The sequence below is a fragment of the Capra hircus genome, chromosome 21 (assembly GCF_001704415.2).
Source record: "Capra hircus breed San Clemente chromosome 21, ASM170441v1, whole genome shotgun sequence".
Taxonomy (NCBI): Eukaryota; Metazoa; Chordata; class Mammalia; order Artiodactyla; family Bovidae; genus Capra; species Capra hircus.
In genome coordinates, this window is record NC_030828.1 from 64,334,989 (window position 1) to 64,358,651 (window position 23,663).

The 23,663-nt window shown below is 61.2% G+C and overlaps 1 protein-coding gene and 1 non-coding gene across 10 annotated transcripts in view; both read left to right on the top strand.

Annotated features, from left to right (window-relative positions):
- Window positions 1–23,663, top strand: part of EVL (Enah/Vasp-like) — a 147,513-nt gene that overhangs the window by 115,346 nt on the left and 8,504 nt on the right. For all 9 annotated transcript variants that reach the window (XR_001919860.1, XM_018066034.1, XM_018066035.1 and 6 more), the window contains exons 4-8: window positions 14,896–14,959; window positions 17,565–17,629; window positions 18,596–18,825; window positions 19,464–19,585; window positions 21,775–21,835. Coding sequence is in view for 8 of the 9 variants with exons in the window: in XM_018066034.1 (XP_017921523.1) it covers window positions 14,896–14,959; window positions 17,565–17,629; window positions 18,596–18,825; window positions 19,464–19,585; window positions 21,775–21,835 (542 nt within the window). In the remaining variant the exon portion in view is untranslated. The remainder of the gene's footprint in view (window positions 1–14,895; window positions 14,960–17,564; window positions 17,630–18,595; window positions 18,826–19,463; window positions 19,586–21,774; window positions 21,836–23,663) is intronic.
- On the top strand, window positions 647–728 carry MIR342 (microRNA 342). Its single transcript, NR_129712.1, has one exon. It is a non-coding gene; the product is annotated as a microRNA 342 (primary transcript).

The window sequence follows — 23,663 nt, forward strand, 5'->3', positions numbered from 1 at the left end:
TACTGCCCCCTGGCGGCCACCTCCCACGCGCCAGCCACCCAGGGCGTCCTACCGCCCACACCCACAGTGACTCAGCGGGGCGCCTTCCCCAGATCCCCGCCTGGCGTCCCCTCCTGTCCCTACACATCCAGCCCCACCCGTCCTCTGGGAACCTTGCTCTGCTGACAGAGCTGTTTCCAGCCATCATGGCAGGGTTCCCTGTCCTCCCCTGCACTCCGTCGTGATAGGTAGCGCCCCCTGCCGTGTCCTGTTTGTCTCTGACCCTCAAACCCAGCCCACCGTCTTAGCTGACAGGCTGTGGCTGCACCCACCAAGTTAGGTGAGCACACCCAGGGTCTTGCTGGTCTAGAGACCCCCAGGCTTCCGTGAGTTCTCTCACTTCCCCTCCCCTCTCTTCCTGGGGCTGCCTCCCGCTTGTTGACCTGCATTGGTGCGCTTGTTTTGAGCCCGAGATTGGTTCATGTAGACTGTGAGCCCATCAAGGGCAGGAGCCCTGAAGCAGGGCCAACGGGTCCCAGGGCAGGGTGGGCTTGTGGCACCTGTCTGCCTGCCTGCCTGTCTGTACCCCACGGGCCCCTCCTGCCGCCACGCCATCCTCTGCCGAACTAGACGCCATCGCTGGACCAGCAGCCTGTGGAACCGGGCACGAGGCGAGGGGTGCTATCTGTGGTTGAGGACACGGCAAATGGAACTGTCTCACACAGAAATCGCACCCATCTCCTCGGCCCGCCTTGCACCACGCAGACGGACGGCGGAGGCATCTTCCCAGCCGGCAGCCACGTCCTCACCGACCTCCAGCTGCCGTGGCCTGTGGCCTGTGCCCGCGCATCGGACGTGGAGTCAGATAGGGCTGGGTTCCAGCACTGCTTGTGCTGCAGGTAACCCTCGGGCAAGTCGTTGGGCCTCCCTGAGACTCAGGTTGTCCGTCTGTACGATAGGTTTACCGCGCCCACCTCACAGGGCTGTTGTGAGAATGGCCTGAGGTGTTGTCTGTGTAAGTTTCTTGTCACTTGACGATGACTAACAACTTGAAGTCACTCTTCATTCTTTTTTAAATGTTTGAAAAGCTCACTAACCAGTGTATCAAAGTCTGTAGTGATGCCTTGGGAGGTACGGGGTGGGGCGGGGCAGCACGGGCTGGGGTGGTGAGTCCACTCAAGGGTCCGAGGAGAAGCTCGTCTGACCCCGGGGTCTCCCTCTGCTCCAGGCAGGACTTCGTAGCCCTCGCAGGCCCCCCATGTCTGAGCCCCAGTGGTGGCCTGCTACTGCCATCTCCTTCCTGTTAGGAATTCCTGTCTGTGCACAGCTCCCACCTTGGAGGAGGAGGACCCATTCCACCAGCCCTGGGGTTGTCTCCCTGACACCACTGGAGGGGTTTCTTTGGGGCTTTTCGTTTTTTCATAGATCTGGCCTGGGTACCACAAGCCCAGTTAGGACTCGAAAAGGGTCCATTACAGAGGCTGCCTCATAGGTGCCCACCCGCCTAGTACTTGTTGAGTTGAGGTGTGGTGACTGATAAGTGACACAGACTCCGGGGGCAGGGATGAAGTGCCAGTCCCATGCCCTGATCCCCTGTCACACAAAGAGCCTGTGAAAACTTGAGCAAGTCATTTCATCACCCCAAGATTCAGTTTCCTGATTTTCAAAGTAGATGTGGAACCGCCTGCAAAGTTGCTGTAAGACTTGAATTGTGGCATAGACGGAATGTGATTCGTAAGCTGTGAAGCAGCCTAAGAATACAAATTGTCATGCTTGTTCCTGGAGCAACCCTGTCCCAAGACATCCTCCTGGGTCTCAGCCCTCGCTGGGGCGGGAAGAAGCCGGGGCACCGTGGGGCCGGCCCACATGTCCTCTTTTGTGCCTGCCCCACCCCATCCCACTGGGTCCCCACGGCAGCCTCTGGGGACTGTCAGGGACACCTTAGGAATTCTTGTCCCTGCCTGCAGGTTGAAGGTTCACAGCAGTGATGCGCTCGAGGCCACCCTCGTGAGTGACAGAGACCCCAGTGAGCTGGTGGCCTCCGTGTTTTCTGAGTCATAACCCAGCTCGACTGTAGACTGAGTCACTGGACCTTGGTTGCAGTGTGTGGAACTTTCCTTGGCAGCATGCAGGCTTCTCTCTGGTTGCAATGCACAGGCTTAGGTGCCCTGTAGCATGTGGGATTTTAGTTCCTGGACCAGGGATCAGATCCACGTCTCCTGCATTGGAAGGCGGATTCTTGACCCTCTGGACCACGAGGGATGTCCCCGTGGGTTATTATGGACATTTAACCTGGCCTATCTTTATAGCCAGATACTTACATCTTCTGATATAAGTCAAAAATTAGATAGCATCCGTTTTCTTTTTTCTCACCTGGCATCCTTAATACCTTCCCTAAAGAATGATGATTTCACAGGTCAGTGTTCTACCAACTTTAGCTCACATTGGATAAGAGCCAGCTCAGATATTTTCGTAAGTGACCATCCCAGGGACTCATGAACCGGAGCTCAGAACTTGGATGCAACCTGCGGCTCCTAGAGTAGACAGGGTGTGAGCACTGGAGGCCCCGCCCCCTGCTTGCTTGTCAGCTGCCTGTCTTCATTCATGATTTATTCATTCAGCAGACACCTGGGTTCTCACAGCGGACACCAACTTGATTTACCTGCTTCTGCACTTAGCTGAGATAGTCTGTTCTCCACACACAAGCAGATTGATCTTTGCACATCTCGGTCAGGCCGGTTCAGCCTTGCTCAGGACTCTACAGGGACTTACAGTCTTACCCAGCATCAAATCCAAACCCTGACTGAGGCCAGCCTGGGCCTCGCTGGCCCTGGCTGCGTTGCTCAAGCACTTCCACCCCATTCCCTCTCCCACTGACCTACTTCTGATTGCAGGGGCCTCCTGGCCTCCGCCCTGATTGTGCTATGTGCTTCTTTACCCTGCAGGCCCTCCGCCCAGACCACTCTTCCCTCCAGGTAGCTGTGGCTCCTTTCCTGGTGCCTCTGCTTGCGACACCCCATCAGGGAGGCGGCACCGCCACACCTGGCCTGTCAGCTCTTTCCTGCTGCGGTCTGCCTGTTACATGTTGCCTGTCTCTCCTCTAGAGAACCTGGGTCCAGGGCAACCGTCGTGTCCACGGCTGCCTCCCCAGTGCCGTTTTTATGATGGAGGAAGGACCGGTACAGGTGTGTACCGGGCCTGTACCGTTCCAGACCGTGCACCAGCACCCAGAGGGGACTACAGAGCTCAGTCAGGCGGGGAGGAGAGCCTAGAAGGCACAGCATGGCCAGTGCCGGGGCAGAGAGGGAAGAGGCCTGGCCCGTGGGGACCTTTCCAGAGCTTAAAGGATGGAGAGGAGTTTACCAGGTGGAGGAGAGAGAGGGCAGTTGAGAGAAGCTGCCCAGCAGAGGCACGGAAACTTCTCTGCATTGAGCTCACAAGAGCAGTTCCCATCCAGGTGGATGTAGGGGGATCTATCGGTGAGGTTTACGAAAGTTGGTCAGTCTAGTCACTCAGTTGTGTCCGACTCTTTGTGACCCCATGGACTGCAACACACCAGGCTTCCTTGTCCTTCACCATTTCCCAGAGTTTTCTCAAACTTGTGTCCATTGAGTCAATGATGCCATCCAGCTGTCTCATCCTTTGCCGCCCACTTCTCCTCCTGCCCTCGATCTTTCCCAGCATCAGGATCTTTTTCAGTGAGTCAGCTCTTGGCATCAGGTATCTTCAGAGGTGAAAAATTGCATCCTGATACCCTGCCCTGGAGCCTGTCTCTTTCCAGGGCTTAGGGGGAGGGTCCTTGCAGGTTCCTAGCTGCCTGCTGGGACCCGAGGGCCTCAAGCGCTGCCTCTCAGCTACTATGCAGCAGTGGCTGCAGCCCGCGGCTCCTAAGTAGACTTAGCAATGGTTTGCCCAGCCGGCCAGCCTGGGTGCCCCCTGTCCATGGATAGCACCCTGTCTGTCTCCCAGCTTCAGGGGAGCACAACGCAGACAGGCATTGCTGAAGAAATCCAGCTCAGCCACCGCCAAGGTGGGCGACTTCGGGCCTCCAACTGTGTCCTGACCTGTTGCATGAGGTACTGATAAGAGCCTGTCAGGTGTTCTGGGGAAGTACACACAGCGATGCGGAGGCATAAACGTGGGGTATGTCCCTGCTCAAAGTGCTCGCCCTCCAGCAGGGGTGCACACAGACACCTACCAAATGTTCTAAAAAGCGGCCTGGGGCCTGGCAGCCAGGGCTTCACCAGGGCCCTGGGCAGGCCTCAGGGTGGCAGGCCGGTGGGGCAGAGGCGGGAACGGGCCACACCACAGGCAGAGGAAGCGCCAGAGAAAGGTGGGAAAGACAAGGCACATCTGGAGGACGCAGGACCTCTGTGGTAGAGCAGAGGTTAGGAGAGCGGGTCACAGGGCCTTGGGTGCGGTCAGGATCCCCCTGTCCTGGGCTGGTGCACGGTGGAGCCGCAGGCGACTTGCAGTCGCAGTCCTTCGGGTCTTGGCCCGTGTGTCGTAAAAGCCCCCATGCCCATTTTACATATCTGTCCCTCCTTGCCTGTTTGGAGTTACTTCCCCTTCAGTAAAACCGATGCTCCAGAGGGTGATCCGTGCCCTCTTGTTTCTGCATATATCTCAGTACCACCGAGCGGTGGAAGGGTCTGCCAAGGGCACGGGGCCTCTCCAGGTCGGCTGTGCAGCGTGGCTTGGCCTCCGCCGCAGAGTGCAGGAGCGGCCCTGCCTTGTGACCTCAGGGACTCAGGCACGGCTGAAGGTCAGCCAGACCGCAGATAACTGGCGGATAACTTACCTGATCTCGTCTAGAAATACCTTCTCTCCGTGGGAGCAGAAAACTTGGAATAAATCCTTGTTGAAGAGAGAAGAGACAACGTGTGGACAGGCACCGCCCGGGCTTATAAGCCGCGGGGGTGGGGGTTTGGTTGCGGGCGGTTTGGGTTCTGGTTCTGACTGTGTCACTCACTCGCCGCAGGCAAGCTTCTCATCTCTCTGGGCATCCCTGGCCTGATGGGGTAATGACAGTTCCGCTCCTGGGATGTGTTATGAGAATTTAACGCCAACATGAAATGATGGTCACTCAGGATTACCTAAGAGGAGGGGGCTCTGGCAGGGCTGAGTTGCGCTGTGTCAGACTCTAGGCCGCGTTGAAGATCCACAGCCCAGACAAGCGATGCTCTCGGGCGTTTCAGACCGGAAACCGGGGTCAAAGAGCTTCAGTCGTGTCCGGCTCTGTGCGACCCCATGGACTGTATCCTCCCAGGCTCCTCTGTCCATGGGATTCTCCAGCGAAGAATACTGGAGTGGGTTGCCTTTTCCTCCTCCAGGGATTCTTCCCCACCCAGGGGCTGAACCCCTGACTCCTGCATTGGCAGGCGGATTCTTTACCACTGCGCCACCTGGCGAGCCCTTCAGGAGCATGCCCAGGGTCAGAGGACAGAGCCGGGACTCAAATTTAGCTCCAGGTAGCTCCAGGCCCGTGCTCTCAGAACAGTGCCAGGCATGTGGTAAACGCTTTGAGAAGTGGGGTACTGCTCCCAGCCCCTTGACACCTCCTCTGGCTCAGCCCTTCAGATGGGAAGATTAAGTCCCAAAGAGGGAAGACGACCTGCCGCCCCAGGCCCCAAAGCCCAGTAGAATCCACGTGTTCATCATCCAGGGAAAGATTTGAAAGGCAAGGCTTTGTGAGCCCCGGGTCAGGGAGAAAATGGGTGGGGCTGGGGAGGCGCCAGCCTTAAGCCCCTCCTAGGCAGCAAGTCTGGGGGATCTGAGATTCCTTCAAAGTCTAGTGTGGTACCTCACAGATTCATACATGTCTGTTTTTTATCCACAAGGGAACGTGGTAAAGGAGGTGGTGCCTGAGCTGCACAGGTCACCGGTGGGGAGAGAGGAGGCTGGGGAAGCAGGTTAGCCTGTAAGAGGCCTCGCTAACGTCCCAAAGGAAGCATTTCCCACAGGACCTGCGGAAACGGTGCTTCTTGTGCAGGGACCAGCAGAGAAGGGCTCTGCTTTCTGCTGTTTCATGTGGAAACTCAAGGAAAGAGTCTGAGACCAAGAGAGGGGAGGAACCAGCCCTCCTGCCAGCCAAGGAGCTGGGGGAGGCGGCATGGAGTCGGAGACCTCTTAGCCAGGGCTTGGAGGGCCCTGGGCCTCTGTCAGCCGGGGAGGGCAAAGGAGCCTTCACGGCGGAAGGAACAGCCCCTGTGCCATAGGTGCCCAGAAAGGGGTCCGGGCAGTGGAAGAGTCCAGGCTGTTGGTTGGGCCGCAACAGAAGACAGGACAGGCAGGCTGGCTGGGACCCCAGGGGAGCGACTGCAAGAGGCACCTGGGGGGAGTGGGCGGCCACACAGAGCAGTGCCCAGGGCTCGTCCTTCGGTCAGTCACCTGATCTCTCTGAATCCACACCCACCCAGTCCCTCCCCACAGTCCCCAGGAGACAGGAGAGGCTTCTGGAAGACACGTGGTGTCAGCGGGGTCCGCGGGCTGGCCCCACCAGGGGTCGGGCCCCTCCTCCATGGGCCCCCGAGCTTTCGGGAATCAGGTGGACAGGAGGGTTCTGATAGGTTGGCTGGGAAGCCTCATTAAAGATTGACGCGGTGAAGCCCGTCAGACGGCTGCCGGCGTATCGGTTTCCCAGAGCCCAGGCCAGCGGCGGAGGAAGGAGAGGTGAGTGGGCAGGAGGCGAGCGGTGCGCCTCCCGGACGGCTCCCCGGGGCCCCGCAGTGGTCAGCAGGGATGGACCTCCCACTGCCCCTGCCCCTGCCCCTGCACCATCCTCTGCAGAGTGAGCTGTAGGTGACGGGAGCCCCTCCCTGGCCCTCCCGCTTCACTCCCAGCTGCTGGGGTGGGGTGGGGGCAGGGGCAGAGCCCTGGGTCCTGGGACCAAGTCCCTTCACCAACGGTTGGAGGGTTGAGGTGCTGTTCTGGCTCAGGCCTTGCAGGAGGGGCGGGCCACCACGGCAGGTAGCAGACTCGGCGGTGGTCAGTGTGGGCTCCTGTCCCAGCAGCCCCGTCTGCATGGGGCGCCTGTGGCCTTAGGAAGTCGCTCACCATTTCCAAGCCTCAGTTTCCCTGCATCTGTGACACAGGTCCGGCAGGCTCCGCCCTGAACAGTTGAGCAGCTTAATCACGGAAATGGCGCAGAGGTCCTTTGCATGATAAACCTGACCAATTTTATTGCACGTTATCCTGTTTGAGATTCTTTTCGAGGTTTGTTTAAGTCCTGAATGGAGCTTATTAAGAAAAGGAGGAAAAAAATGTCTTACTCGGGCAGTAATTGTCCCGAGCACCGCGCTGAGTGGGACTGAGCAGGCTGGTTGACGGCGTCCCGGCCTGGAAGCTGGGAGGCCTGGGTTCCAGCTCCGTTTGTCCCAGTTCAGATGTGTTCTCAAGCAGGTCTCTCCCTTTGCCCCACCTCAGGACCCTTCTACACCAGGAGAGGGGACATTTCTCGCTGGCACACGGGCCTCCTGCCATCACGGTCAGAGTGAAGGGGCCTGTCCCCTCCGGGGTGGGGGTACTTACTGGTGCTTAGTTGCGAGGCTAGGGGTTGCTTCTCACTGTGTGGTCCTGGGCAGCCTGCCCCTCTCTGAGCTGCAGCCTGTGTATCTGCCCACGCTGACCTTCTGGGTCTACAGGTCGTTTTTTGACACTGGCCGCTTAGACAGAGCTTTAACTGCTGGTTACCCTGGGGTCGAGCTGTAACTGGCGGGCCAAGGGTTGAGGGCATGCTAGAGGCTTGCAGTGGAAAATGACCCAGAGGAGGGGTCCTTATCGTCTGTGATAAACCATTAATTTATCAACGCAGTGATAAATCGTCTGGCTCTGTGACCTAAGGAAAACAAAGCCAGCTGCCCCACTTATCAGCTGCTCCTCCGAGCCTAATTTCACTGGTAAGGAGTGGGCTGAAAAGTACACAAGGCTGACTTTAAGCAAGAAGCAGACTGGCAGGGTGGCGGCAGTCAGGATTTGTCTGCTGTTGAGCCAAGCTCGGGAAGTGGGGCAAGCCTCCCACCCCCCAGGCTTCGTGAGCACAGGGGACAAGGCAGCTAGCTGTCTGTCTGTCTGTTTGTCAGTCTAAGCAGGGCTGGGCATCAGCGTGCTGGTGTGGACAGAGCCCTGGGCTGCTGACACTTGTGCTAGGCGCTGGTCCCAGCTCTGTGGGGCCTTGGCAGGGTGGCTCTGAAGACCATGGCCAGCCCAGATCAAGGCCCCGCTCCAGCGAGGACTCCCACTTGCTTGGCAGGATGAGCCTCAACACCAGAGCAGAAGGCTGCACCCCATCTCAGAGCTCACTGGCTCTGGGCCCGTGCAGGACAGAGGTGCCTCGGGAAACAAGAGAATGAGCCTGCAGAGAGGTGGGGAGTCTGGGGGGCTTGGGTCTCTGCCCAATGCGGGCCAGGTGGCTGTTGCTCGCTGGCCAGGAATTCCATCAGCGCCACTGAGCAGGTGCTGCGTCCGTGGTTCCTGGCGCTGCTGGGGTCTCGGGTTCCATCCTCTCTGGAGGCCCAGGGGATTGCAAGTAGAGGCCGCTTGGAACCTAGCCCCTCCCTGTGTCCCAGCAGCTGGGTGGGTGTCCTGGGGCCCCACGCATGTTAACAGGTCTCTGGAGGATGATCCTTCTCGGGAGGAGGCACGTCAGCGCTGCCTCAGTTCGTCCGCCCACCTTGGCTGGGCAACCAGAAGTGCAGTACCTGGGGCAGGAGCCGTGAGGCCTGCCTTTCCCTGCACAGCCAGACTCGGAGAGGAGTCGCAGCTGAGTACTTGTCCCCTCTGTGGGGACTCTATTACAAGGTGGTGCGGCCTGCTGGTACATAGAAGTTCAGAAGGAGGGAGAGGATCCCACAGCCCCGGGATGGCCTCTGTGAACATCCTGTCCTTTGAAACTGTAGCGAACAAGAGCGGGGCGATCCTCGGTCCCATCCTCACCTGTAGAATCCTGGAAGGTGAGAGGCTTAACTAGAGAGCACTGCACTCCGGCAGGAAGCTGGGTCTCCTGGCTCCAGGTTCGCTCCAGAGGGGATTGTACAATCTGAAACGGTCCAGAGAGGCCAGCCGGGAATGGGAAGGGGCTGGAAAACAGGAGTGGGGGCCGAGAGGGGCTGCGGGGGGAGCAGAGCCTCGCTGTCCACCATCCAGGCCAGTGTCTGGTTCCGACCAGGATTGCCGGGAGCAGTGCTCGCTGCAGGGGAACCCAGGGCTGCCTCTGGGGTTTCTCCTCCCTCGATCCCTTCAGGGTCTGCACACCTGAGAGCCTGGGGTCCACATCTGCCTGCTGGGTCAGGTGGGCTGGTTTGCCCACACCTTGCCCAAGTACTGCATGTGCAGGGCACCTGCGCGTGGTCGGGAGGATGGCAGCAGGCAGGCCGACCCGCTGTCTCCCTCCCCGAGGACACTGGTGCTGAGAGGCTGCGCAGGGCAGGTGCCTGCTGAGAAGGGCGGCCAGGGCACCAGGCCAGGGTAGGCCCCTCTGCCCACCTGGCCACCACCCTGCCTCTTGGCCCGCTCACGCTCCCGCCCAGGCTGTTTCTCTGCTCAGCGCGTCCCACCCTCTCTTCAGGACCCTCTGCCCCCTCCTCCTGTCTGGTCCCCCACCCTCCTTTCCCCGGGAGGTGGCGAATGTCTGCGGGCGCTAAGTCCCTGCGGACGGAGGGCAGTCCTGGCGTCCTCTCCTCTCAGCTTGCTTAGGGTAGGATGCGGAAGCGTGCCCGGCTCCGGGGATGAGCTGAGGGTGACGTGAGTGGCATCTGGGTGGCTAGCTCAGCACCCTGGCGGCTGCTGCATATGCCCGAGTCCTGTCTCCCCGTGTCCCACCCCCTCGTGCATGCCCAGTGCCTCCGCCGCTGGTGACCACAGGCCCCCTGGTCGGTCGCGTGTTTGCCTCGTGGGAGGCGTGTTTGCCTCGTGGGAGGCGTGTTTGCCTCGTGAGCGGCGTGCCCCCAGCTTGGCCCAGGACAGTTTTCTAGCCGGAGGGAGGGCTCTAGAAGGAGCCACCCACTCTGTCTCTAGTTGTTGATCGTGAGACAGTTTGCCTGGGGCCCAGTCTTTCATTTATTCAATAAATATTTGTCGAGTGTTGACCGGGTGCCAAGAACTGCAGTAAGCACTGGGAACGAGGAGAACCCGACAGTTAGGTTCCTGGAGGTGAAGTTCGACGGCTGTGCGCCAGGATCCTGCACATGCGGGCGCATGTCATGTCTCCATGTCCTCGGGGACAAGGGGCCCGGGCTGTACCCCCTGCACCATGGAGCGTGACCTCTGCCCTGCCTGTCCCCTGCCCCCTCAGCAAGGCTGGGGCGGGCTGCAGGGTCAGCCCCTTTGTTTCTTCTCCCGGAAGCCTGATCCTGTGCATCCAGCTTTTCAGCCATCTGCTCCCCCAGCGCCTTTCTGCTGAACCGGGGCAGCGTCCCTGGTGGTTACACCTCACCCTGGAATGTCAGCCACAAGGCCAGGGACGCCACACCAGGCACTCTCACCCGACCTGCCAGCTGCCCTGCTCCCTGTGGAGGGCGGGGGTCGCTCACCCTGCTCACAGGTGAGGGGCTGAGGGCCTGCCCCAAGTCTGACGTCTGACCTCAGACCTCCGGCCTTGCCCTCCCCTCCAGTCTAGCCTGCGGCAGGACCCTCGGTCACTCACACGACTCGCTGTAGGGCCATCAGCTCCCACCCCTCCGGCGCCTCCACTCCCCTGTGGCCGCTTTCTGGGTGGGCTGGTGCCCCGAGACTAGCCAGCCTCCCCCGCCTCCGGCTCTGCTTCTCCTCCGTGTTCCCACAGCTCGTGACCCCAGGGGTGGAAGGGTGTCGTCCGGGCCAGCAGCTTGCAAGAGTGGGCGTCTGACGTGCCTTCCACCTGAGGCTGAACCATGGGCCTCTGGGCCGGAAGTCCACTGCTTCCCTCTGTCCTCAGGACTCAGGCCAGGCCGGCCCTGCTCTGTGTGCAGTCGCCACCGCCTGGGCTCATCAGGGTGTGAGCCCTGCTGCCGTGGGCGGGACCCACAGGACGCCAGAAACAGGCCCCTGCCTCTCCCGACGCTGGGTCCCTGTCCCCCGTCACGCTTTCCTCTCACCTGTCTGCAGTGCGAGTCAGGCTCTTGATTATGACTTCGCAAAACTTGTTTGAAGTGAGAGAGAAGGGCGAGGGCCGTCTGGAGCTCCCAGACTTGGCCAGCTGCCTGAGCCCCGCGGCCCGGGGCAGGTCCCCTGCCCCTCAGAGCCGCCAGCACCCACTCCCAGCGGGGAGTGGTGAGCCTGGGCCCCGCACCTCGGTCGGCCTCTCCTCTGAGCAGGCATGGCTGTGGGGAGCCCTGTGTTCCTGTGGCTCACCTCTCGGTCGGTCTTACTTTCATCCGAGAAGCTCAGCCCCGTTCCTTCCCCTGGGCTTTCTCCCTGGGCTTGGTGAGCACACGTTCCCTGGGGCCTCCCCAGCTCAGTTCAGTAAAGCACACCAAGCACCTGACGTGAGCCGGCCTTGAGCGCCAAGTGAGAGGCGCACTCGCCCTGCCCTCAGGAAGCTCAGGGTCTCGGAGGGAGAGGAGACCGGCCGTCTGGTCAGGGTGGTATCAGTTAGAAAGCGGTGTTGTAAGACAGGCCCTGGGCATCAAGCGGTGGGGGGCAGGCAGATCTTGACAGGCTTCCTGGATGGGCAGCTGCAGAGCTGGGCCTTGAAGACTTGGCAGTGAGGAAGGTGCCCGGGGGTAACGGGGGGCCCACAGAGTCGGGGAGGGGCGCACCGAAGGCGGTGCGGGCTTAGTGAGCGGGTACCCAGGGCCTACTGGGGGCGGGGGGTGCTCTCCAGGAGCAGTGACCGTGGGGATGGGCTTGACCTGGACCCGTAAGGGTCAGGCTTGTGTCTTCCTGTGTCGGGTGGAAGATGAACGTGGAGAAAGGGAAGAGGGTAGAGGCTGAGGGCCCCTCGGTTGATAGTGGCAAGGGTCCAGAAGAGAGGCTGAGGCAGCCACGCGGGGAGGGAGAGGTGTGTGGGCCCTGCTGGGATATGAGGGGGGAGTGTCCCCACCTGGATCCCAGAGGCAGGGGCACGGCTGGCCTGAGACGGCTCTGGGGCAGGGGAGACACGCGGGCCTCCACCCTGGCTTCTAATTGCACCACCGGGAAGTGACACAGGACCCTGGCCAGACGGGAGTGGTGACAGCCACCCAGCACTCCCACCCTGAGGTTTCAAAGCAGGAAGCACTGAGGGCGGCTCTGCCCGAGCGTCCCAAGGGCCCTAGACCTTCTGGAGGGCAGCGCCTCCTCCCCATCCTCGCGCCTCTGCCGCAGGGCACATGGCCAGTGAGTGGAATGGACCCTCAAGACAGAGACGCGCCCCATGTGACCCTGGACAGACCCCTCGCCCTGAGACAGGGCGTGCGCGTCCCGATGCAAAGGACCCTCGCAGCTCAGAACCAACCTACGTGTCCAGCAGTTAAGAGGAACGAAGGCCGTACACAGCCAGAGGCATCGCTCCCTGCTCCGTAGTGTCTAAAGGCCCAGCCATGGCGCCAGGAGAGCGAGGGGTGCACGCCCCGAACCTCCACGGCATCTCGCTGCCAGCCGGGGTCCTGGCGTGGCGGGGCTGGCCCCAGCCAGGCAGGGTCTCCAGAGCACGGGCTCAGCCCCAGAAGGGGGAAGATCCAGACACGGGCCAATCCAGGCCAGGCATCTCGCTGCCAGCCGGGGTCCTGGCGTGGCGGGGCTGGCCCCAGCCAGGCAGGGTCTCCAGAGCACGGGCTCAGACACGGGCCGATCCAGGCCCGGCAGCTGAGGCCGGGACTCGGCAGGAGCCCAGGCATCAGGCCTGATCCCCAAACACCAGGCTGAGTGGGCAGCACTGCCCGCCACGTGGATGCCAGGCAGCGCCCGGGCGCTGTCTGGGGGCTGCACCCCTCACCCAGGGCCCTTCCGGCCAGGCTGCCCTCTGCACGCCTCATCCTTGAGGCCAGTCTCAGTAGACATTCTGCAGCTGAATTTAAGAAAGGAAGTGGCATTTCTCGGGTAGTCTGGGCCAGGCTCTGCTGCTGACAGCTCTGTCACTTAACCTTTGCTGGGCCGTTCCCACACCTGTTACAAATCTTGGGAACTGTCTGTTGGGATTGTGAGAATTAAAGTAAATGTAAGTTAAATTAAGAAAAGTGCCTTGATGCCGCGGTAAAGCACTGTTCTCATATTCTGGCTCTGGTTTCCTGAGAGCAAGGAGGAGAGGAGCCCTCAGGCCTGGGACTCATGGAATAGGAGAGAAAAAGACCTCCTCTCCACCGCAGATTTTTTTTTTTTAATTGGGACTGTTTCTTTCTTTATTAATCTTTAAAAATTCTCCCAACACCTATACTGAACATATTGACAAACCGGTTTTTAAAAGGAGCAAAATTATTGTATGTTGAATAAATAGAGCAGGAAAAGGGTGTTTAAAGACAGAGAGAGAAAACTAGTGTTTCTTTCACTTCTGTGTGTCACCAGATATACATGTGTATGTAGTCACCTCTGTAGAGAGCCCTCAGGCGTCTTATCTCCTGCCCGAGCGGGTGCAGCAGTGGGTGCCCAGCAAGGCAGGGTCTCCCGGGGAGGAATGTTCCCACAGTGCTGGGTGGGCTTCCTGCCATCAGGCAGCTGGCCCACTGCCCTCCGCCTGGACCCTCCTCTTTCGCAGCCAAAGCGTCCACACGGGCCAGGAAGCAGTAGACAAGGCTCGCAGAAAACTTGACCGAAGCACATGGCAGGGCCCAGGGCTGGGTATTGCCGAGTATGGAAGCAAGCTTCCGGCACAGAACGGGCTGTCAAGTATAGAAAAACAGAACAAGATTCCACCCGTGTCATCACCCCTAGGGGTGGGAATCAGGCCTTCGTGGGTGTGGGTAGGGTGGGGCCTCCGTGTCGGAAGGAACCCGCTCCCTTGGCAGGTCAGGCCTCCGTCGCCGGGAGAGCGGCCTGGAGGCACCAAGGGCTCTGGTGTGGGGCAGGGGGTGACCTGTTTCAGCTTGGGGATTCTGTTACCCTGTGTCCTGCCGTGCCCCGCTCCAGGGGACACACGGCTAACCTCCCAGCTGCTTGAAGCGCCTTGTGGGACAGGCCTGCCCATTGTGGATTTTGTCTTGCTCTTGAGCGTTGCTGGCCCCTCATCCTAGGTTGGAGATGACGCCCCTTCCCCATCTCGGCAGCGAGGCATGAGGCCAGCTTGCCTTGGTCCCTCCCCCGCCGCCCTGACTGCCTGCAGTTCCCCGGTGACACCTGAGCCAGCTGAAAGAAGGAAGAGTCGGCTCTCTCTCAGATTGGAGCCAAAGCCCGATTTTGTTGTAAATGTAACACAGCAGCAGCCCCTGTCTGAGGCATGCGCGGCAGCCCTTGCCGGGCCCCTGCCTTCAGGGTCAAGGGCAGGAACATGGCCCGGAAGGCTCCACGGCCGCTCACTCGTCCTCTGCTGCCCCTGTCACCTGCCCTCGCCGCACCTCCAGGCTCCTGGGTGCAGGCAGGAGGGCATCCCGCCGTGGGGAGGGCCACGGGCTGAAATCCCCGCCCCGACTCTTCCTGCTGGGAGATCGCTCCCCTGCTCACAAGGCGGAATAAAATGGACCCACTGGGTTGGCAGTTCCAAGTTGGAACGGCCTTGTGGGAAGTGGAGGGACTGTAGTTCGAGGTTAGGGGATTGAGGGCGAAGTGGCAGCCGCACGTGCCGTTTGAGGGGAAGGAGAGAGGGGTCAACACGAGAAGGGATGACCTTGAACCCTGTGAAGTGGCTCCACGGGAAGACCCACAAGAAAGGGGACAGAGGGCTGATGAGAGGATGGGGTGGGCCAGGGCGTCGCGAGGCTGAGAGCCAGCATGAAACCATCTCCTGGGGGGCAGGGGGCAGAGGCGGGGCCAGCCCCCGGAGTTCTCTCCCCAGTAACCCCCGTGCCTCTGTGCTTCTCTTCCCCACAGGCCCCTCCAGCCAGCGTCAGGTGCAGAATGGCCCCTCTCCCGACGAGATGGACATCCAGAGGAGGTAACTCCCCCCAGCAGGGCCGGCGTGGAGGGCACACCCAGGCGAGGGGCGGGAGCACAGGCCTGACCAGAGAGGAAGAGGAGGCAGCTGGTTGCCACTTTGCCAGCGACAACATGAGCATGTGGTTCCACAGAGCGAGGGCACCGCTGACTCTGGAGCCTCACCGTCAGCCTGGCAAGAGTCCCGGCCCGTCCACTTATGATCTCCCTCCCAGGTGTATTAGGAGGTTGTCATCCAGGGACCTGGGGATATGGCCGGGGCCGCATGTGACCTGCCAGGCCAGCCTGACTGAGCCCATCCTAGGCCCCCGTCTTGTATCTGTCTGGAGGCCTTGTGAGCCCTGGTCTCTCGTTGGAGGCCTTGGCGGGTGCCCCGCATGGCCTCTGCAGCGGGGGTTGAAGCAGACAGAGGCCGCGAGGGCGCTCTGGGCTACAGCTGCCCATGGGTCGCCAGGCCGGGCTGTGTCCTCATCCTCGTGGGGCCGGCCTGCGGAGGAGGCCGCTCCCGTGGGGTAGGGTGGCGCATCTTGAGTGTCTCGGGCAGCGCTGTTGTCGTGAAGTTACAGGAGACGTCGCGGTGGCTAAGGAGCCGCCAACTCCCCAGTCCCTGTGCCAGAGAACGGCCAGGCCGTGAGCCTGTCCTGCTGGGCAGGGGCTCTGCATCTCTAAGGGCCTGGCACCCCGACTCTGTGGAGCCGTGCCAGGAGGCACGCTTGGGCCACATCCTCTCCAGGGGAGCGGAAAAGGACTTGACTGCTGGGCCTGTGGCCAGGCTCAGGCAGAGCCCGAGGTCCGGGCTGGGAGGCCCTCCCCTGGCTGAGGCGTCAGGGTCCTCGCCTGGAGCCTGTCCGCTGCCCTGAGAGCCTTTGGCCCCCACAGTGGACTTCGTGACCCTGGGCCTTAGCCTCCTGTTGGCAGATGGCAGCATTAGCCAGGGAAAGACGGGCACATGCCTCCTAGACTCGGGTCACAGAGGCTCCCATTTATTCATCCCTAGCCTCTCAGAAGAATACTGTGTGGCTTACTAGGGCTTTTGCACACCTTGTCTCATTTTAACACTCACGTTAGCCCTCAGGGGTTATCATTACCCTGCTGTTTCTCACGTGAGCCACTGAAGGCGAGAGAAGAGAAGGGGAGCAGAAGTTAGGAGCAGAACCAGGACTGGCCCCAGCCCAGCCCTCTGCCAGCTCCCAGGCCGCCTCCTTGAGAGGGACGGAGGTCCCACACGGCCTGCACTCCGGCTCTCAGAGCTGGAGAATCACCACTGCCAAGTCCAGCATCCAGGGCCACTGGCTGCAGAGGGCGGTTCACTTTTGTCTGACCCCTGGAGGTCATCCTGTGACCGCAGGCATCAGACTCCAGAGCAGGGACCTGCTGGTCAGGACGGAGGGAGGCCAGGAGAGGTTGCGTGGTGCCCACGAGGGACGCAGTGAGCCCAGCACGGAGCCATCTTGTCTTACCACCAGCAGCCTGTGTCCACAGAAGACCGATTCTTCTCGTGGAGGGATTTGGGGCACGTGGATCCTGCTGGAGCAGCTGGAGTTGGGGGTGATGTTTTGGCAGTTTGGATGGAGAAGCTTAATGCAGATGCTGCTGGGAGTTTTTCAAACATCTTTAGTGTCAGAAGGGCCTTTTTCAGTATTTATTAGATATTGGGCACAATCCTTCCAAGAACCCATGACACGTGTTCTTATTTATGGAGAGGCATCTAGGCCCAAGAAAGGGGAAAAGCTCTCCCGTGACTCCCAGAGTGGGAACCGGAAAGCATTCTGCTGCTCAGTGGCCGCGCAGTGAGCCCCGCGTGTCGCCTGTCCCTCCTCCAAGGTGAACGCGCTGGCAGCCCTGCGTGCTTAGTCCCCACCAAGCACACCCGGAGCAGCCAGCCCAACACCCGCGCACTGGGAACCGGCGGTGCAGAGGCACGGCCGCGGCCTCTCTCTCTGCGGGTGCCCTGCCGCCTCCCGCCCAGGAGCACAGTAGCCCTCAGAGCAGTCCTGGGCCCTGCACCCTGAGACGGGCCTTCAGCGTCGGCAGTTCAAGCCGCGCTGCCACCCACAGTCCACGTGACTCCTGAGCCCCTCCCGCACTGGCGTGGCAGCCCCAGACTCTGTGCACGTGCTTGTGGGCCCGTGTCTTCACTCAGCCAGCCTTGAAGAGCAACCCAGGGCCCCTCCTGTCAGGAGCCAGGAGGTTGTCCCTGCTGAGGTCACCCGGCACAGCCACACAGCCTCCCGTGGGCTTAGGGAGCTAAGCCAGGTGCAGTGGGCGTGGGTGGCCCTGAGGTCGTGTCTGCTGAGGCCTCCAGACACCAGGCAAGCTCGTCCAGCCTGGGGGAAGCTTGGTCACTCGACCAGATGGTCACTTCAGCCTCGTGAGGGGCTCCCTGCCCAGGTGTCAGCGTCCATGGGCTGCTGGCGCTGCCCTGGGTGGGGATCTGGGCTGGTCACAGCTCAGCCTGTGTAAGCAGGGACTGCAGGCCCGGCAGCCAGAGCCCAGGGTGGGACGAGGCGGGCTCGCTGCTGAGCCCCGGGGGCACCGGGAAGCCTGATTCTGCAGCCCAGGCTCTGACTCAGACTTGTTCTCCTTCCGCTGTGGCCACTTCTCAGACAAGTGATGGAGCACCAGCACCAGCAGCGCCAGGAATCTCTCGAGAGAAGAGCCTCGGCCCCAGGTGAGAGCATCCCCTCTACGGGGCCACCCCGCCCCGGACGGTGCCGGCCACACCCCACATTTCTAACTCGGACCTGACCCTGTCGCCGTGTCAGCTCTTCCCCTTCACGCTGAACGACCCGGGCTCCCTGCCCGGCCTCCAGGTGCGCAGGCCCGGTCCCTGCAGGCCCATCACCCCGCGAGTGCCCCTCCTGAAGCTCCTTCACTTCCTCCGGGGCCGCCGCCTCCCTCGCACCCGTGCCCCCTTCACCAGACCTCACTGCTGTCCCAGCATGGTTGGTCCTTCCCTAAGGAAGCTTTCCGTGGGCTCCTGGCCAGCTGGAGCCCCTCCTCACAGGCCAGGGTAGCGCTGTGTGCCTGCTCCTGGCGGCACTTGTCACCCTCCGCAGTGACAGACGTGCAGGCCTGTGATTGGCTCACTGCTGCCCACCAGGCCGTGAGCTCTGAGAGCATGGAGCCCGCGGTTACTGGTCCCCAACGCCCTGCACAGGGCCCAGCAGGCAACAGAGACTCGGGTGGTGGACGGGGGTCGGGGACAGGACTGCCCAGCCCGCGGCGCCACTCCTGGACACATGCCCCCATCGGCCCTGCCGCCGTCCCCCGAGGCCAAGGGGGCGGGTCCCCGTTGCATCTCGGGGACTGACAGCTGCCAGTGCCTAGGAGGGTGCTGAGTACCGAGGGGGAACAGAGGGGGAAAAAGAGATACCATTTGGGCACCAGAGGGCTTCCTCTCCCCTGGAAGACCACCGCTGAACAATAGGAAGTCAGTGGAGCGCGGGGGTGCAAAGCCAACATGTGACACTGGGTCCAGCCAGGCCCCAGGTGTCGGGAGAGACTGATAGTAGCAGGCGCCTCCTGAGGGGCTTCTTGGAAGAGGTGACCCTGAGCCGTTCCTCGTACGCAGAAGAGCGCCCCAGGAGGCTCCAGCAGGGCCTGGGCACTCACTGGGCTCACCTCTGTGTTTCAGGACCCAGCCTCCAGCCAGGGCACCCGTCCTCTGCAGCCTGCGCCCCCCTCTCATGTAGCGGCCCTCCACCCCCACCCCCACCCCCTGTCCCACCGCCACCCACGGGAGCCACACCCCCGCCCCCACCCCCACTGCCGGCCGGAGGAGCCCAGGGCACCAGCCACGACGAGAGCTCCGTGTCCGGCCTGGCCGCCGCCCTGGCTGGGGCCAAGCTGAGACGAGTCCAGCGGGTGAGCGTCGTGGGCCCCAGGGGCGGGTGGGGGGAGGACGAGGCTGGGGGACCCTTCCCTGCCGGGGGGAGCAGCACCACCCTCCCCAACCAGACAGCACCTCCTGCCACCTCGGTCCCGGCTCCCTGGTTCTCGAGAGAGCTGGGGCGGCACTGCGTGAGGCTGGAGCTGCCACCCTCCTAGACGAGGAAACCAGGGCCGGGCTTGTGAACAGCTTGTCCAGAGCACGCAGGTCACCAGCGGCAGCTTGGACTCAGGCCCTGGGTCTGCTGAGTTTAAATCCATCAGCTTCCTCAGGCTCAGCCGGTGCTCCCCAGCCTTCCCCAGTGTCCTGGCAGGAGGAGCTTCTGGAAGGCCATGCGTGCGTGCTAAAGGGCACCTCTGATACAGAGTAGTGCCCCCTTGCCCCTCAGGTCATACCAGCCTCATCAAGGCCGCTGACCGTGAGCCAGTGGACCCAGGGCGTGTCTGCGAACAGTGACCTCCAGTCGATGGTGCCCTTTGGACTCTGTCGCCAGTGGGTGGGGCTGGGGAGATGGGACCAGAGGGCCTGGCCTGGCCTGGCCTCTTCCCGCTCTGCTGTCACACCCAGCCCCTTTTCCCTCAAGTCACCGGCCTGAAGCGCCCTCTCCCCTTAGCCAGAAGATGCATCCGGAGGCTCCAGTCCCAGCGGGTCCTCGAAGTCTGACGCCAACCGGGCCAGCAGTGGGGGTGGCGGAGGAGGCCTCATGGAAGAGATGAACAAGCTGCTGGCCAAGAGGTGGGTGTGTCGACTGACCCCAGCTCAGCCACTTGTCTCAGGCTCCTGCTCCCAATGCCCGGCCCGGGGGTGCGGGAGGTGGACAGCACCACCCTCCCCAACCAGCAGCCACTGTCCCTCTGGCTTCAGCCGAGGAGGGGGACTGTCACTCAGGTTTTGCCTTCTCTGGGGGTCAGCCTGAGACATTGAGCCGAAAGGAGTCCTCTCAAGTCTAAAGCCTTCCTCATTTCAGTTTAACAAGTGTTCGTCTCAAAGTATCTGCCATGTCCCAGCCTTGTCCTGAGCAGAGAGAAATTTGAAGATAATTTCGGAGATAAATTCTCAGGGAAAAAGAAAACTATTCCCCCTGGGGAATGGGTGATGATGGGGCGTGTCCTGTGGGGGTGGTTACAGGGCCCCCAGGAGGAGTGACCGGGTGGCCGGAGCCCCCAGGGACGGAGCAGCAGTGCCCCCACGTCCTGGTTGGTTCCGGGGCCCAGGCCTCCACTCCCATCCACACTTGTTTGGTCCCCAGCTGAATCCCAAGCAGGTGGAGCGATCAGTCAGCCTCCTGTGGGGGGGGTCGCAGAGCTCGGGCTGTACTTGTGGATGTGGGGTGGCAGCAGGGGTACGCTGATGGGGCCCTGCGCCCTGGCTCACCCGGGCACCGGAGAACTGGGGAGCAAGCCTCGTCATGCAGGCAGGTTGGATTCCATTCCAGGGGAGCCCCACGTTAAAAATAGAAGATTTTCTTTAAAAACAATATATGCACAGTCACTCCAAGTCCGACGCCAGTGCATTCATAGTAACAGCTTTGCCTTGATGGTTTGGACCAAACGGAGAGGAAGTTTCTGAGAACAGGAAAAGGCCAGTGAGCCAGGGAGACGCCAGATGGCTGGTGCAGAGCTGGGCCCGCAGTTTATACAAACCCCACACGACCGGCAAGGAGCCGTCACGCTGCCCCATGAAGCCCCGCTCGGCATTGGATGTCAAGTGGAGCCAATGAGATGCCCTCATGGGCTGTTTCTTTGAATGAAGGTCCTGGCAGAGTTGCTGGCTCCTCCCTCGAAGGGCTGCCCCACACCCTTTCCCAGGCGGGGGCATCTTGTCCACAGGTGCCCGGCGCAGGAAGTCTCCACGGAACTGGAGGGGCCTGGTCTGCTGTGTTTTCTTGGAAGACTGAACCTGGCTCTGGGCAGGCGCAATGTCACGGGCACAGTGGCCGGCCAGGGAGGAGCCAGGGTGCTTGCACCCAGCGTTGGAAATAAAGACAGGACAGCCAGCCCAGAAACAAATGCAGAGGCAGGACTGAGCGGGCACACTGTCGGGAAGATGATGTCGGGGACGATTCCCGGGTTTCTGGGAGGACCCATCCTTCCCGGGATGAGCCAACGAAGAAGGGGCCCCAGTGTGACTGAGAAGGCTGCAGCGAGGGCTGGTCCCTCGACGGGGACAGCCCGCTGGTGGCCGCTCCCTCCATCAGGCCAGTTTCCCCGTTGACGGGCAGCTCTCTTGTGAGCTCTTGAGCACTGTGCGTTCTGGCAGCTTCAGAGAGGCTGCTGCGTGTGGGTTTGAGAATTAGTCAGATGTCGGTGCCCAGTGTGGCCAGCAGAGAGCAGGGAGTTTTCAGGGTGTTTGAGCAGGGGCTCATCCCTGGGGGGTGCTGTCAGTGACCAGAGGCGTCTGTCGGAGCCTTTCTTTCCTAAGCAGCTCTTGGCAGCATCCGGGTTGATAGGGCGTGGCTGCTGAGCTCCGAGGCAGGGGACTTCAGGGAGACAGGCAGGCTTCCTTCTCCCGCAGGTGGCCCGCAGGTGGGATGTCCACAGCGTGACCTGTGGGCTGGGGGCTGTCTTGCCCCTCGCAGCCAGGCCTGGGTGTTCTGAGGCCATAGCTGTACCCAGCTCTTCTGACTGGGACGGGGTGTGGACCAGCCTCCTGCCCCTCAGGTGCTGCAGACAGAGATGCGAGTGTCCCCATTTCCCCTGCCAGACCAGTTTGGCATCCAGGGTCCTGGGACCAGCACAGAAGGCCTGCACAGTCACTCAGGCATCACCCCAGGCCAGATAGGTGCCTGGACAAGTTACCTCCTCCACACGAAACGGGTTAGACCCCAGCAAGGGGCTTCTTAGGACCATGTCCGCACAGAAGAGGCATCCGGTCAGTGTGGAAACCTCCGGGGCTGATGGTGTGTCTTCTCCCTTCTGTGTTAGGAGAAAAGCAGCCTCCCAGACAGACAAGCCGGCTGATAAGAAGGAAGACGAAAGCCAAACAGTAAGTGCACCCACCGCCAGCCTGCCCTGGCTTCCCGTGCCGTGTGGACACACCAGGCCCTGTGGTGCCGGGGGTTGGACAATCACATGATAGATCCTTCACTGGGTGATTGTAGGAGGGCAGGGGGACTCCTGTCCATCCCCCTGCACCACAGGGCAGGTCTGCACTCACTGAGCGTCTGGCAGCCTCGTGGGAGAGGCAGGTAGGAGGCAGAGAAGCAGGGTCCAGTCGGGAGTGTCGCGACGAGAGGGCCTGGAGCCTGGGGAGCTCAGACACACGAACAGGTCTCCTCGACAGACTCGGGTGCAGTCACGGTAGGGGGTATCTGCTTCAAGACCAGGGCTGTTCCTATTTATTTCTACTCCTAAAAGATGTCACTCGAGTCCGTCGATTCCAGCAGAGCCTCGGATGAGCTGGGCAAAGGACCCTGAGCCTCAGGCGCTTGTCCGGATCAGGATCCTGGAGTCCCGTCTGTCCACCCAGAACTCCACGTACCTGCCTCCACCTAGTGCGGCTAACACTTTTGTCCTGTGTGTTAAGCTTTCCCTGTAAAAACAGATTCCTGCTAAAACCACTAAGTTTAGCCTGTAATTGCAGACAGCATACAGGTTGCATCTCAGTGACAGAAATGCCAGGGCGCGCGCACTTCCGTGCCACTGGGTGAGGCTCGCCAGGCGAGGCCCAGGGCTCCAGCTCTGCCAGCGGCCCTCCCACCCCCTCACCCCAGCCTAGGCACGTGCAGCCCCCTCGGCCCCCACAGCTGACTCCTCCCCAGTCTGGACGTCTCTGCATAAGCGTTGCTCCCTGAGAAATGGGCTCCCAGACCCCAGACTAGGTAAGGCTCCCTGCAGCTTGGTCCCTGGGCACCTCTTCCTGCTGTGCTTCTGCTCAGCTCTCAGCACACATGTGTGTCTCGTCTCCTCGCTCCTTGCTGCCAGAATGTGAGCCCTGCGAGGACCACGCGTGCACGTTCCCCTGCCCGCATGCCTTGCACCAGGTGTGGAGCCCATCCAGCTGGCTCTGCCTGAATGCCTCCAAGTGCAGAGGCCTGTGTGGCCAGGAGCCTGGGCGTAGTCACAGGCCTCCAAAGGCTGGCGGGTTCCAGCCAGCACCGCCAGCCCCAGCTCCCTGGGCTCTAGGAAGAGAAGGAGTGGAAGTGCTCCGTCGTATCCGACTCTTTGCGACCCCATGGACTGTAGCCCGCCAGGCCCCTCTGTCCATGGGATTCTCCAGGCGAGAACACTGGAGTGGGTTGCCATGCCCTTCTCCAGGAGATCTTCCCAAGCCAGGAACTGAACCTAGGTCTCTGGCATTATAGGCAGATGCTTTACTGTCTGAGCCACTAGGAAAAGAGTAGGGACCCAGGAGAAATCTTTGACCCCAAGGTTAGAGTTTTCCTCCTCTGACTCCCTTTTCTCTGTAGGCCTCTAGGCTTGGTTGCATGCGGCCGGGAGGCCCCGCCCACATGGGCGCAGCCTCTTCCAGGGCTGGGACGGTCCCGCACAGCACAGCGAGTGCAATGTGGCCAGGGACACTGGCTCCTGGCCTTTCTTTTTTCTTTTATTTGGCCGTACTGCGCAGCTTGGGGATCTTAGTTCCCCAACCAGGGATCGAACCTGGGCCCTCAGCAGTGAAAGCAGTCAGTCCTAACCACTAGACCTCCAGGGGAGTCCCTGGCTTTTTCATTTCTATACTTTTCAGTATTTTCCAGATCTTCACCGAACATGTACAAAGTTTCAAGAAGGAAATGTGGAGCCCTCCACATTCGGGAGAACTCCACACTCCCGAATGTGGAGTCAGGTGGCTTGGGCGGGGCTACTAACCCCTT